Genomic DNA, 14,827 nt, shown 5'->3' with positions numbered 1-14,827 from the left:
GGCCAGGAGCGGCCACTGCCCTCCAGTCTGGGCGACAGAGTGAGACTCCAACTAAAAAAATAAAAATAAAAAATAAATAAGTAAAAGAAGGCATACCTGGGGATGCTAGAATCTAATTTAATTTTTATTTTATTTTATTTTTGAGTTGGAGTCTCACTGCATCGCCCAGGCTGGAGTGCAGTGGCACACTCATGGACACCAGTCAACCTGCCAGGCTTTGGCAATCCTTCCGCCTCAGCCTTCCAAGTAGCTGGAACTATAGGCACGCACTACCATGCCCAGAAAATTTTTGATTTATTGTAGAGATGAGGTCTCGCCAAGCTGCCCAGGCTGGTCTCAGACCCGCGGGCTCAAGTGATTCACTTGCCTCAGCCTCCCAAAGTGCTGGGATTACAGACTAAGCCACCAAGCCCAGCCCAATTTAATTTTTAAAATGAATTATCTGCAAGCTTCGTTTTTGACACAGGAGCCACAGCTCATCTCCTTAGCCAAGTGTCACCTGGAACCAGGAAGGACACCCCAGGGCTCTGGATTGGGACTGTGGCCTCTCCACTTCTTGAGAAATAGTTTTCTGACACAGATGTTACTCGTAGTCATTTACCTTCTGAGTCCAAAATAGCCCAGATGTCCCATTGGTTTAGTTAAAATCTCCATCTGACTGCTCTGTAGAGGCTGAATATGTTTCTGTTTTGTCCGTGGATGCAGAGCTATTTTCAGAGCTCTTAACCCTGAACTTGAAGCTGTAGGCAGATAGTGCATGTGTGCCATCTACACCCTTAGCTGGGAGAGGAGCTGCGGCTTTTATCATGTTCCCAAAGGAATTCTTGACTCCCAGAAAGCTTGGTCTACACATAACCATTACATAAACCAGGGTTTGGCAGATTCTCTGAAGAGGCCAGCGATAAATATTTTCAGTTTTTCAGCTAGAGCGCGTCTGCCCCAACTCCTCAAATCTGCCATTTTGCTGTAGAAGCAGCCATAGAATGTGTAAAAGGACAGACAAGCCATGTTCTGAAGAAACCTACAGGATGAAAACTGCTGGCATGCCAGGTTTGATTCTCTCGTCAGTTTGTCAACTCCTGGGTATGAGCATGAAATGGAAGAAGCTTCAGTAACTCGAACATCCCCCTCTTGTATGTACATTCTTCCTGCTTCCACCCATGAGCCAGGACAGTCTTGTGAGGCACAGCACTAAAATCAAAGTGGAAATTAGGTGAGGCATTTAATATGATCCACGAGTGACACGTTACCAGTTTCTTACTTTTGCATGTGAGTTTCTCACACACTGAAAGCATTCTAACTTATTTTAAATTACCCTAAGTGTTCATGACATAAGAATATGTTGCGAATAGACTTGATTAGGAAATCTTTAACTTTCCTCCTTTAATTTTTTTTTAAGTTAGATTCTCACTCTCGCCCAGGCTAAAGTGCAGTGACATGATCATGGCTCACTGCAGCCTTGACCTCCTGGGTTCAAGAGATCCTTCCACATCAGCTTCCCAAGTAGCTAGGAGAACAGGCACAGCCACCATGCTGGCTAATTTTTTTTTTTTTTTTTTTTTTCTTGTAGAGATGTGGTCTCTCTCTGTTACCCAGGCTGATCTTGAACTCCTGGGCTCAAGCAGTCTTCCTACCTCAGCCTCCCAAAGTGCTGGGATTATAGTCATGAGCCACCATGCCCGACCTGCCTTTCTTTCCTTTTAATCCTGAGTTTTGTATACAGTTTAATATTAAACTCTGCTTAGTATTTCTGGGAGAGAAGCTGGCAGAGCAGGAGAATCTTCATGGTATGTTGCTAATCCTCCTAAAATTGACCGATGTATTGAATTTCTGGTTCAACATCACTCTTCACTTGAAAGTGTAAAAGCATTCTAGAAAAATAAATAGTGTCTTCTCATTGATTTCTGTTATTTAAAAAATGTTTAAGACAGGCTGATTTTTGACTAGGCCTAAACCCTACAGAAAATGCCATCTTTAGGAAGTCATCCTTTCTGTATTAGATGACCAGAGGTGCATGTTACCCACAGCTCTCCCAAGACCCGTCCTCACCATGCACTGCATGCGGCAGTGAGGCGGGCACTCATGGTGGGTTCTGTGTCATTTCTTCAACAGTGTAACATGCACAGACACTCAGAGAAGTGTGACCCAAGCCAGGAGAAGTCAGCCACCTCGGGAAAAAGAACAAGAAAGAGAAAGCAAACAGCCCCCAAGGACACAGGAAAGGAAGACGGTACCTCATTTTAACCAAATTTGTTTTTCATTTGACGGTGATTTACGGGTTGTAAATGTCCTGCATACCAGGAGTTACTGCGCAGTAGCGCAAGGAACGTGCCCAGAACCCCTGTGTGTCAACCAGGCAGTCCTGCCAGGCGGCTCACGTGCCAGACCCACTCTGGCAGGTTTTGGTGGTCAGGGGAGTGGACCTAATTCGTCAGCTGCCCCTAGAATTGCAATGGGGAGAGCATGGGAAAATCTGTTGGCGGGAGAGCCCCAGGTGGGTCCATACCCTGACCCACAGGTTTTTCATGAGACGGGTTCACTTGGCCAGGTGGCAGACACATGTGCCCACCGGCCCTGAAAGCTCTACTCAGTCATGTAGGACTGTCACCTGCAGCTACGGGGACTGTCCCAGGGCTGCCACAGCAAGTGACCACACACTGGGTGGCTAGAACGGTGGAAATTGATTCTCTTGTGGCCCTGGAGCCCAGAAATCCCTGACCAAGTTGCAGGCAGGGCTACACCCTCCTGGGGGCTCCAGGGTAGGGTCCCTCCTTGGCTGTGCCCAGGCACCTGTGACTGTGGCCCCATCACTGTGGTCTCTGCCTCCATTTTCACGTGACTTTCTCCTCTCTTCTGTGTCCGTGTCTTTCCTCTGCCTCTTATGAAGACACTTGTCACGTAGGATTTAGTACTTGTTTGGGAAGTCCAGCATGACCTCATCTCGAGACCCTTAACTACATGTGCAATGACCCCCCTCCCCCTTTTTTTGAAGTCATAGTCCCACTCTGTTACCCAGGCTGGAGTGCAGTGGCACCATCATGGTTCACCACAACCTGGACTCCTGGGTTCAGGTGATCCTTCTGCATCACCCTCCCGAGTAGCTGGAACTACAGACACGCACTATCACACACAGCTCATTTTTATATTTTTGTTAGAGACAAGGTCTTGCTATGTTGCCCAGGCAGGTCTCAAACTCCTATGTTCAAGTAATCCCCTCACCTTGGTCTCCCAAAGTGCTGGGACTACAGGCATGCACCACCAGCCCAGCCCCTTTTTTCAAAAAGGGTCACTTTCCCAGGGTGGGGGTTAGGACACGGATACATCCTTCCGGGTCCTCCATCAGCCCCCAGCAGGCCTCACAGCCCTCCCCTGGCGTCAGGGAGCTGCCATGAGTTCCCAGGTTAGCGCAAATGGTCTGCACTGTGGATCCCATGGACGGCTCTGCTCCTGGGAACCTGCACAGGTGAGCCCATGCTGCGTACCTCCTCGTTCCTTTCCTGTGAAAACCTCGGCATGGCAGAGAAGATCGAAACCCAGACGAGAGTGTGGCCAAAGCACGTCCTCATTCTTAGAACACCCTGCGCGTGGACTCCAGCCGCAGTCCCTGACCTCGACAGCTCCCACAGATAACCACGACCCCATCGGCTGCCTGCTTTCAAGGGTGACAGGTTCACACAGGGCCACCCCATTACATCTGAATCTCAGCTAAACAACAAGTCGTTGCTTAATGTAAATATCCTCCATGTGCTGCTGGGGATACACCGTTCATCTGAAACACAAGGAGAAGCAGCATCCTGCAGTCCTGTCTTCCGCTCCGTGCAGAGTGGACTTTGGGTCTCTCTGTCACTCTCGGTTACTTTCTCTCTGTCTCGCCATCTGACAAAACTCAAGCCCTGACGCGTCCCACACCCACCTTCTCCCATCGCTCCCTCAGCTAGGACTGTCCGGAGCGGTGCCTGCTGCCCGTCCCTGGAACCCGTTCCTTCCTCCCCAGGAGTCAGCGCTGACCATTAGGACTTGCCAAGGCCCTTGTGTACTGACTGCAGCCCTCTGCAGCGGAAGGGAGCAAGTGGAATCTTAAGGCAGAGCTGGGCCTGCCTTTAACAGGTCAGGAAGTGAGGCTGCCCGAGCCTGGAGCCCGCATTCTGAACACGGCACCAGTGGCCTTGCCACGGTTTCCAGCAGCCGCCTCTCGCCCAGCTCCCAACCCCTTCCCCAAGATGGGTCCTGCTGCTGGCCACCCCACAGGTCCATGTTCCCCACTCCCAACTGGAGTCACTCTCCCTGCCCCCTCCACCAGCTTCTGGGCTTCTCCATCCAGCCCACGGGCACAAGTGTGGCTCAGGTGTGAGTGTGGGCTCAGGTGTGGACCTAGGCAGCTTTTCATCCCCTCCCCCTCTCTCTCTGGGCCAACTTGTCCCTCTCGGCCTGGTCTTTCCTGGCAGCCTTAAACATCCTCGACATCTTCAGAAAAAATGCATGCCCTTTGCAGGACTCCCCACCACACTGGCTCCCCATTCTGACCCCTGTCATGCACTTGAGCAGCCAGGCATCCTGTTGCCACCTGCCCCTGCCCATCTGCCTTCTGTCCCCACCAGCCACCTAAGGTCGCCAGAGGCCCTTGTCACTACAGTTCACTGATTCTTCCCTGTTCTCCACCACCTTCTGCACCACTGCCCGTCCACTGTCCTGTCCCCCCCTCCTCTGTGGTCCCAACACATGGTCCTGGGGTCACCTGCAGCCACTCCTGCCCTTCCTCCACTGCAGCCCCATCTTCTACCCACAGCTCCTCCACTGTCCTCCTTGCAGGCGGCCTGGCTTCCTCAGGTGATAGGTCTGTGCCTGTGTCCTCAGCTGCACCCATGCCTAGGCTCACACCTGAGCCCACACCTGTGCCTAGGTCCACACCGAAGCCCACATCCGTGCCTAGGTCCACACCTGTGCCCACATTCACACCTGAACCACACTTGTGCCCAGGTCCACACTTGACCCACGTCTGTGCCCACATCCATACCTAAGCTCACATTCATGCCTAGGTCCCCACTTGAGCCCACACCCATGCCTAGGTCCACACCTGAGCCCACACCTGTGCCCACATTCACACCTGAACCACTCTTGTGCCCAGGTCCACACCTGACCCATGTCTGTGCCCACATTCACACCTGCACATCTGTGCCCACATCCATACCTAAGCTCACACCTGTGCCTAGGTCCACACCTGTCCCCACATCTGTGCCTAGATCCACACCTGCACCTTCACTTGCACCTAGGTCCACACCTGAGTCTCCATCTGTACTCTTGCCTGCACCTGCATCCATGCCTGTGCCTAGCTCCACACTTGTGCCCATGCCCACACCATCTCTGGTGTCTTCGGTCTCTGCCAGCGGACAGATCACTGGTGATATGAGGCTTCTTTCCCTGCCTGCCTTTGAAACCTGGGTGTGACTGTTCACCTGCCCAGTGGCATCTCAGACTCTACCTGTCCCCAGCTGAACTCCAGGTGTCTCCTCCCTCAGCCCTCCTGTCCTCAGTCTGTTCTAAAAACTGGATCTGCATGGATGTCAGGGCCTGAGACCTGAGACTCGCTGAAGATCCCCTCACTGAAGTTGGAAAGTCACCTGACCTCACCCTCCAGCCATGTACACCTGCATCTATCCCTGTCACCGCCCTGGACCAGAGCACCCCTCTCTGCCCCTCATGAGCTGCCAAGGGTCTTTCAGAGGCTCACGTGGGCCCCCTCTATCCTCACCTCCTCCAATTACACCTTCTTTGGACACCCAGGCTCCAAAGACTGGGACATGGCACATGGCCAGCCTGCCTGCCCACCCCAGCCCAGCCATGCTGGCCCCTCTGTCCTCAACCAGGCAGGCGCACCCTTTCCCTTCCTGGAATTCCCAGTGACTCTGCTCCCTGTGGGTTCTTGAGTCTCAGCTCCAGCTTCCTGACTGGGCCAGCCTGCTTTATGGGTGCTCCTGGGACCAAACCCTGCACAGTTACATGACCACTCAGTAAGTGCTGGTGCCCCTTCACTGTACTGTCCTCCATTGCAGGCCTGGTCCATCAGGACTGTTCCTAGCACCAGCCCGGGCATGGTGCTAGCCAGTGCTTGTTAATTCAGCACTTGTTGAATAAACGAGTGAATAATGAACACACTTACTGGACAAGACAGGCAGGTGAAACTGGACTCAACCCTTCAGACATCCTTGTGGGGGTCCAAAGGCTGGATCCCAGGATCCCAAGCTCTGGGATAGGACAGAGCCTGCGATGTTCGTGGAAGAATATGACCCCCGGCTCATGAGAAACAGGCCACAGCTGCAGTGCCCCCTCTTGGCACCAACTGTACCATTTCTAGAAACCTGTTAAATGAAAACTTTGGAATACAATGATTTTGGATGGATTTGAAAATGTCACTCTCAGTCCGTGACATTTTTGCTGCAGAGAAAGTTGGGGACAGAAAAACATACCCGCCTTCTGCCGGGACACTGGGCAGCTGTCGAGGAGCACCCGTCCCTGTCACCCTGAGCTGCCATCTCCTAGGCATGCCACTCCGACACCAGTGCTGACGCGCATGAAAACGTATTAAGGAGGTAAAAGATGGGTCCGGAACCCTTTCTCCTCCATTTCTTACACAGAGTATCCTTCAGACAAGGTTACAAAGGCACCCGGCAGTGCTGGCTGCCCCGGCTCTTCTGTCCCAGCAGGACAGGGCTGAGAGCTCTCGTGGCTGTAGAAGCTGCTGGTCATAACATCGGACATCTGAAAGCCATTTTCATAGTCTCAGCTGTTGTGCCCAAAGCAAAGTGTGAATGAAAGCAGGTAACCTGGCTCGTGTTAACTGGAAATATGACTTCATGTGCATGTCAGGATTTTGGTGGCCCGTGTTATCCAGGTCATTGTCTCATTTCGGCTTTGCTGTGCTGGTGAGATGCTTTCTGTTCCCTCACCAGTTCATCATAGACCTTGACAGGTGCTGTCTAATGGCACCTGTTCTGTCAAGCTCAGTGTTGATTTTCATACATAAGAACCAGGTCTTAGCTGGGCTCGGTGGCTCAGCCTGTAATCCCACGCTTTGGGAGGCTGAAGTGAGTGGATTGCCTGAGCCCACGGGTTCGAGACCCGCCTAGGCAACTTGGCGAGACCTCTTCTACAATAAATCAAAAATTAGCCGGGCGTGGTAGCACGCGCCTGTAGTTCCAGCTACTTGGAAGGCTTGAGGCGGAAGGATCGCCGGAGCCCAGCAGGTCGAGGTTGCGGTGGCCAGGAGCGGCCACTGCACTCCAGTCTGGGCGACAGAGTGAGACTCCAACTCAAAAAAAAAAAGAAAAAGAATCAGGTCTTCTCACCTTCTTCCCTACCCCTTAAAAAAATACTTCAGAGAAGCACAGGCAAAATACCTTCAGACAACTTTGAACTAACCTAAGGTAATAGCATTTTTTTTTAGGAGATAGGGTCTTTCTTTGTCATTCAGACTAGAGTGCAGTGGCATGATCACAGTTCACTGCATGCTCAAACCCCTAGGCTCAAGCAGTCCTCCCACTTTAGCCTCCCAAGTAACTAGGACTATAGGCGTCCACCATCACACCTGCCTAATTTTTATTATATTTTATTCTCCTTAGAAATGGAATCTCGCCGTGTTGCCCAGGCTGGTCTTGAACTCTTGGCCTCAAGCAATCCTCCTGCCTCAGCCTCCCAAGTAGCTGGGATTTCAGGCGGTAAATGTGATGTTTTTAAATGGGATGTTTCACGGGTGTTCTTGGGAGGTAAATTGGAAAACAAACAGAAGACTAAACATGGGTTGGTTCACAGCGATATGTTTCCAACCCCCCAGTTGTGCTGACTGGTCTGTAGGCTGATGGAGGTTTTGGCCTGGGTGTGCACCCAGGGTGGCCACAGTGTATCCCTAGCAGGCCATGTGACCCGGAGTCAGGACTCAGTGCATGTTGATTGGCCAAAGAGATAGATGCCCTGTGAGCTGCTGGCTTTTTTCATGTTGGCAGTGTCACTTCACGTGTACTGAGACAAGACTTAAGGGAGCAGCTCAGCCACAGTGCTAGTCTGTACGGTCCACATTCGGCTGACAGCAGTGATTCCCAGCTGGGAGTGACACATGGCAATGTCTGGAGACCGTTTTAGTCGTGACAGCTGAGGAGGAGGGTGCTGCTGGCACCTGGTGGGTGGAGGCCAGGTCACTGCCCACATCCTGCAGCGGCCAGAACAGCCCCTGGCCCAGCAGAGAGCCCCTGGCCCCAATGTCTCTAGTGCTGAGGCCAAGAAACCCCGACTCAAGGCAGGGCATTGTGCTCAGAGCATTTTTACCGTCCTGTAGGCAGGAAGGGTGTCGTCTAACACCCACATAGCCATGTTCAGATCTAAGTGATTGTCTCCAAGATGTATTTGCACGGTGGATTGATTGCAGTCCCTTGGCTTTCTGTTTAATTGGCTCCCCCCATGCCTTTCTCCCAAGAAGCAGCCATGCAGGAAACTGCCGTGGTGAGGGGAGCACAGTTCCCAGGTGAGGCACTCGTAGACTACAGAGAAGCCACAGCCGGTGTGGAGGACCCAGATGAAGGCATGACCTGCGAGATGCTCCTTAACATGATGGATAAATGATGGGACACGGGATACACTTTTTATAGTCCTTCCTTCTTAAAGCAAGACAGACATGTTTAGCATCTTGTTAAGTTCATCGCAATGGATGATCACAATTTTCCAAAGTTTCAGGTAGTGTTTAGAATCGTTTGTCTACTTTTTACTGCATAATTAATAAAAAAAAACATTGCAGGTATTTTATAAAAGGCTTAACCTTGAATCAGAGAGTAACACCTTAAACCCATGATTTCATTCACTTGATATTGGCAAGGTGGCCCACAAGGAATGAGTGGTGACTTCTGGATAGTAGTCACTTCAGTAAATAGTCTAGACCAGCAAGTATTTAGCAAACAGCCAAAGTGGGACAATGATACGTTGACTTGTACACACCCATAATATTTCTAATGTTATGATTTTAAATACGAAAGACTAATTTTACATCCTTTTTTATACAAATGAATTTTCTGTAAACTGTAAAGCTATCATAATGCTTTTAGTTGTAGATTCAACCAAAAGGACCTTAATGTTGTAAAAAAAGAAAACTGAGTAGAAAACTATGAAAAACTAGATTAGACTAGAAAATAGCGATTCATCTCTTTGACTTTGGAGTGGGGGCAAGATTCACCCTTGGGTTTTTGAATTCTCTTTCAATTACACTCCTTGGCAGGTGTGCATCTGCTGGTCACCTTCCATTCGTGCCTATGAGTGTGTCGTCCATAACCCTCTTGTTCTGCTAAAAGGGTGTTCTTTGTGTTTTTAAAAATAGTGAGAAGAAACATGAAAATCTGCTGATGAAAATGTGTACTAGTAAAGATGGTGTACTTTTTTATAACTCCCGACAATGAATGTATTTCTCTTTAGCCAGCTAAAGAGACTTCTCCACACTCGGGCTGCCTGAGAAACGCCTCTTTAGTGCTTAAAATTAACTAGTCCCTGTCTTTATAACAATTCAGATTTTTCTCCTTTGCCTAGTTCAGCAGCTGCTTGTGCTGTGAACCTCTCAAACCCCCCACCCCCTCTACCATATTTCAAAATTCACACCGGTTGTAAATTCAGATTCTTAAAATTTTGATCTGTTGTTAAAAGTATCCCAAGTTCAGGAGCTCTGGACGGTGTGAACAGGTGGAAGTAATTTCCCAGTAGGTTAGGCAAGTTCAATTTACTTAATAAAGCCTGAATTCTGTGGCCCATCATATGCTGCCATTGTATAGATTTTTGTGATGGTTTCTTGGTTTTCAACTGTTGTTTAAAGATATTTTACATAATTCAATAAAATGAAATGACTTGACTTGCCATCGTTGTGATATGTCAGTGGCAGTCCTCAAAGGTGTCTTCGTCTGGAGAGGGTGTAAGACAGTCGGAGTCCCTGAGCGCCGCTGGTGGGGTTGGGAGATGGTGCAGCTGCTATAGCAACATTATCCACAATAACCAAAAGTGGTAGCGACCCAGATCCCACCGATATGCGAACGGATAAAGAAAATGTGGTGTGTACACACCTTGGAGTGTTGTTCAGCCTTAAAGATGGAAAGAAGCCCTGTCGCACGCTGTAACACAGAACATGGAAACTTGAGGATGTTACGCCAAATGAAATAAGCCAGTCACAAAAGGGCAAGCACTGTCTGACTCTACTCCTGTGAGCTACCTAGAAGATCAGATTCATGGAGACAGAAAGTAAGATGGTGGTTTCCAGGGCAGGGGGGAGGAATGGGAAGTTTGTGTTCAACGGGGACAGAGTTTCTGTCTGGAAAGATGAAGAGTTCTAGGGATGGGTGTGAGGGGTGGGTGGGCAGCAATGTGAAAATGCCCAACCCACCAGACTACACATTCACAAACAGTTACAATATTTTACTACAATTAACTGTATTTTACTACAATTAACTTTTCTAGTTTAAAGAATAGATCGCGTATAAAACCTGTTTGAAAATGGAAGCCTTGTAGTAGCTAAACGTCAAAACCTTCTCGTTAACAGATGCTTCTAAGTGATTACAGTATTTTGCGTGTGTTGCACCTGGCTGAGACATTATGTGGAACAGAATTCAGATCGGATGGCCGATGGGAACTTTTGTGTGCTGGGGCTCTCACCAAGCATCTGGGTAGAAGGTGGCACTCACCTGGCCCAGGGCCCAGTCCACACACTTGCTTGTGTCAGAGACGCAGTGACAGTGATTCCCACAAGAGGGCAGTCACTTCCGCCTTTTCCAGTGTTGAGCCAGGTTCCCTATTCAAGTAAGAAGCAGGTGGTTACAGTAAAGTCTTGGCAGTTGTATTCATTTTGTACCATTTAGAAAGAGAGAGGGAAAAAGGGGGTTGTATTTAACAGTAGAGGAGGATTTTTACGTATGTGGTCGCTGAGTAAGAGACGCTCTAACAAGGCCTGGGAGGGAGGCCCTGGTAGCTCTGAGCGTGAGTGAGTTCCAGAGGGGCATTCCTTCAGGACACCTCTGCTGGAAAGAGTTTTGAGACCCAGCAGGAAATAATTCTGGAATGTACAGAATTACTCTTTCACGGTTTAATATCTCTGTTTTGCAGGGTGGGGTGTTTAAATTACAACACTGCTTGACAACAGTTTTACTATATTAAGGATGGCTTGTAAACAAACCTGAGACCTGACTAATGCCGGGAACAAACCCTGTTGTTTGAGATCAGCTGCTGAGAAGGCGGTTGTGATGGTGCTGGCCCCAAGGAAGCTGTAGTCGCTTGCTGTGATCAGGTTTGACAGCCACCCTTGAGGATGGCAGGATACTGTCCTGGTATTCTTTGCAGCATCAATACTTCATTTCTTCTGATAACAGTGGCTAATCTCTTTGAAGAGTCTCTTTGACTTCTTCACAGCTATTAGGGTGAATGGGCATTGTCATTTCTGCTCACACATATTCAGCTAAAGCCTCAGGACGTCTGGTGGATCACCGTTTCTACACCTCCTCATTCCTTCATTGCAGTTCATGTTGAATCGAGCCTATCAGGTAAACACAGATTTTAGGTGGCAACCCAGCTGATGACACTATTCTTAGTAACTTGGATCACTTCCAAGGCATAGCTGTGTTTGTGAACTTGGTTCCTCTAAATCATGACCTTGTAAATTGTGCATAGTGTGGCATCTCAAGAGGCACATGCTTAAGTTTCTGTGCAATGTGGGTGGAGCACACACGGGGGGCTCACTGTGCTTGTTGGACAAAAAGTGCCACAAAGTCTTCACTGAGTCACCGTGGATGGGAAGCTGGCCACAGATGTCACACAGAAAGACTGCAGACAGTCATAGTGAAATTCTCCTCTCGTCAAAGGACACACGTGCTGTCATTTCCTGTGACTGGAGTGTGGCAGTTTGTATATGAGTCTGAAAAGGCTGCTGATTAAAAGACTCGTCCTGATAATTTGTGATCATACCCCAAGGCCCGAATGGTCGAAAGAAGTAAAATAACAGAAAACAGTCCCCTAAGACAATACGTCAGCAGCAGTCACCATCTCCCACAGAAGAGGCTACGCTTTCTCTTGCTTTTCCAGGGTGGCACCTTCACCATGTGGCTGTGTGAAAACTTTCAACACGTGCTTGTTTGTGGGAAGAAGCTCAATCCCGTGTTTTACAGCACAAGAACCCCTTTTCCCACTAAAATTGGGAGTAGCGTGCTTGCAGCATTGATACTACCTGTGAGTACTGACGAAACAATTTTAAAAGAGATCCAAGGATTTTCTTCTGTTAGATAAGAACAACTATTTTGTCAGTTAAATAATTTATCTTAAGTAGAAAAAACAGTTTTGTTCCACAAGCACACCCAGTTTGGCTGATCCCATAGAAGGATTAAATCCAGCTGCCTCAGAGTTCAAAAATTCATGTAATATGTATATATATAGCGAGAGAGAGAGAGACATACTCTATATTCATATATGTATCCATTCTATATATATAAATGTATGGACCCATACCATATAATGCTATATAATATGTGGACCATGCTATATCTAAATATATCTATATCTACATACATGAACCCATTATTTATATATACATATATATATATATATACATGTGTCTGTGTATATATATGTATATATGGATCCATGCTATATAATATATGGACCCATTTTATATGAACCCATATATATACCCCATGTTATCTATCTATCCGTCTGTGGACTTACTATATAATATATGGACCATGCTGTCTCTGTATATGGACACATGCTATATGGACCCAGGCTATGTATTATATAGACCATGCCTATACATATATATATATATATATACAGTTATATATGGACCCATGCTATGTAATATATGAATCCATTATATATATATATATATAAATATATATAAAACCATGCTGTGTATCTATGGACTTACTATATAATACATGGAGCATGTTCTCTCTATATGGACCATGCTATAAATATCTCTCTCTCTCCATGCTATATGTATGTGAACCCATGCTATATAACATATGGACTATGCTGTACATTAATATATTATATGGACCCATGCTATATTTGACTATTGAACACCTGCTGGTCCTTCATGGCGGATGTGAAATGTACGTGCCCGACGTGAAGCATAGGTGTGCCCTGAGGCCCTGGGCTGGGCATCTGGCCCTAGGCTTGGAGCACTTCTAGGATTCTGACCAGACTTTACAGCTTAAGATGAAGCTGAGAAGCGTATGGCCACATAGAAAGACCCGTCTCTGTTATTCTTAGAAGCTTAGGTGGACGTGGACCACATAGGACTTGAATGGAAGACTGCATGATCTTACCTGTGCTCATGGGCTTTGGGGCCCACAGTCACCCAGAAACAGCCAGGAGATCCTGACTCCATGCCAAGGGAGGAGCTTGAAAAAAGTCCCCACAAACACGCTAAACATTTTTTTTGTTTTTGAGTCAGAGTCTCACTCTGTCACCCAGGCTGGAGTACAGTGGCACGCTCCCAGCCACAGCAGCCTCGACTTGCTGGGCTCAGGCGATCCTTCCGCCTCAGTCTTCCAAGTAGCCTGAACTACAGACGCACGCTACCATACCCAGCTTATTTTTTGATTTATTGTAGAGACGAGGTCTCATCATGTTGCCCGGGCTGGTCTCAAACCTGCAGACTCAGGCAATCCTCTCGCCTTGGCCTCCCAAAGTGCTGGGATTATAGGCTTGAGCCACCATGCCCGGCCCACACTAAACATTTTAAAGGAACGATTAGATGCAGGTGGGACTCTAGGCTGCTGGACCAGGGCCTGGGGCTTCTGCTGGGAGGAGGGTGGCGTCAGGGTGAAACGTTTTCGGGGCAGAACATGTTTGCTGAAGCTGTTGTGGGCAGCTGTGGACCAAGAAGAGCCCAGCTGCAGTGGATGCATGTGGCAGGCTCGTGTGTCCACTAGACGGCGCCCAGGCCCCGCGGGGGCCTCTCCTTAGGTGTGCACCTGTCATGGTGCCAGTCACCAGTGGTCACCTCATCTGCCCAGGCCTACAGCCTCCCTCCTCCTGACACATAGCTGTGTTCACTCACCACAGGACACCCCTGGCCTCTGACCCCATCCTCCAGGGGTGCGAGCCCAACTCCTTGCCACATTCAAGGCCTTGGGTGTAGGGACAGCCTAGGGAGCTTGTAAGAAATACAGATTCCTGACGCTCCTTGCTCCCGCCCCGGTGTCCAGGACTAGAAATCTCAGTGAGAAGCAGCTCGGCCCCCCTGATCTCTGGTCCGGCTTTCTTTCCTGCTTTCACACAGATGCTAGAAAAATGGAAGGTTCTCCCAGCAGCCAAGCCCTTAGCATTTTATTCTGGGTGGTTCAACCCAGAAGAGCAACTCAGCGTCTCTCTGGTGGCCTGTCAACTGGTTTTTGTTGGAGGCTGAGCCTCTGGAAGCCACACGTGACCAGTGCTGTGGAATCTTCCAGGCCTCCTCCACAGCGTGACCACCATGATGGCATGCTCAGGTGACACGGGACCAAACAAATGGCAGTGTGTGGCCTGTGGGAAGGGCAGGGAGACAGCCAGAAGATTCAGGATCTGCCTGCTCAGGGCCTAATATTCCACACTGGCGGTAGATGGGAGCACATGACCAGGATCAACTCAGTGTGAAAATTCACTTGTCTGACTTTGCAGACTTGTCCCATGCTGCCTCAGGGTAAGAGTCCTCTGAGTAGAACAGGCCATACCCACCGAAGAAGGCTGGGGCTTTCTCCAAATTATTCTTACTCTTCTGGTAATGGGTCGGATGCCTTCCAGAGTTTGGACGGATGGGTGTGGACAGATAGATAACTTG

At 48.9% G+C, this 14,827-nt stretch overlaps 1 protein-coding gene across 1 annotated transcript in view; it reads left to right on the top strand.

Moving 5' to 3' along the window:
- CTCFL (CCCTC-binding factor like) overlaps nt 1-8,610 on the top strand; it is a 36,025-nt gene extending 27,415 nt beyond the window's left edge. The window contains exons 9-12 of the mRNA XM_008054410.1: nt 2,113-2,230; nt 5,703-5,728; nt 7,849-7,858; nt 8,465-8,610. Coding sequence (XP_008052601.1) covers nt 2,113-2,230; nt 5,703-5,728; nt 7,849-7,858; nt 8,465-8,610 — 300 coding nt within the window. The remainder of the gene's footprint in view (nt 1-2,112; nt 2,231-5,702; nt 5,729-7,848; nt 7,859-8,464) is intronic.
- Nucleotides 8,611-14,827: the final 6,217 nt, after the last annotated feature.

This window comes from Carlito syrichta, unplaced genomic scaffold, assembly GCF_000164805.1.
Source record: "Carlito syrichta isolate Samal-C Ts95f unplaced genomic scaffold, Tarsius_syrichta-2.0.1 Scaffold290134, whole genome shotgun sequence".
NCBI lineage: Eukaryota > Metazoa > Chordata > Mammalia > Primates > Tarsiidae > Carlito > Carlito syrichta.
The sequence above is the reverse complement of the archived record's forward strand: the minus strand, read 5'-3'. Positions and strand labels throughout refer to the sequence as shown.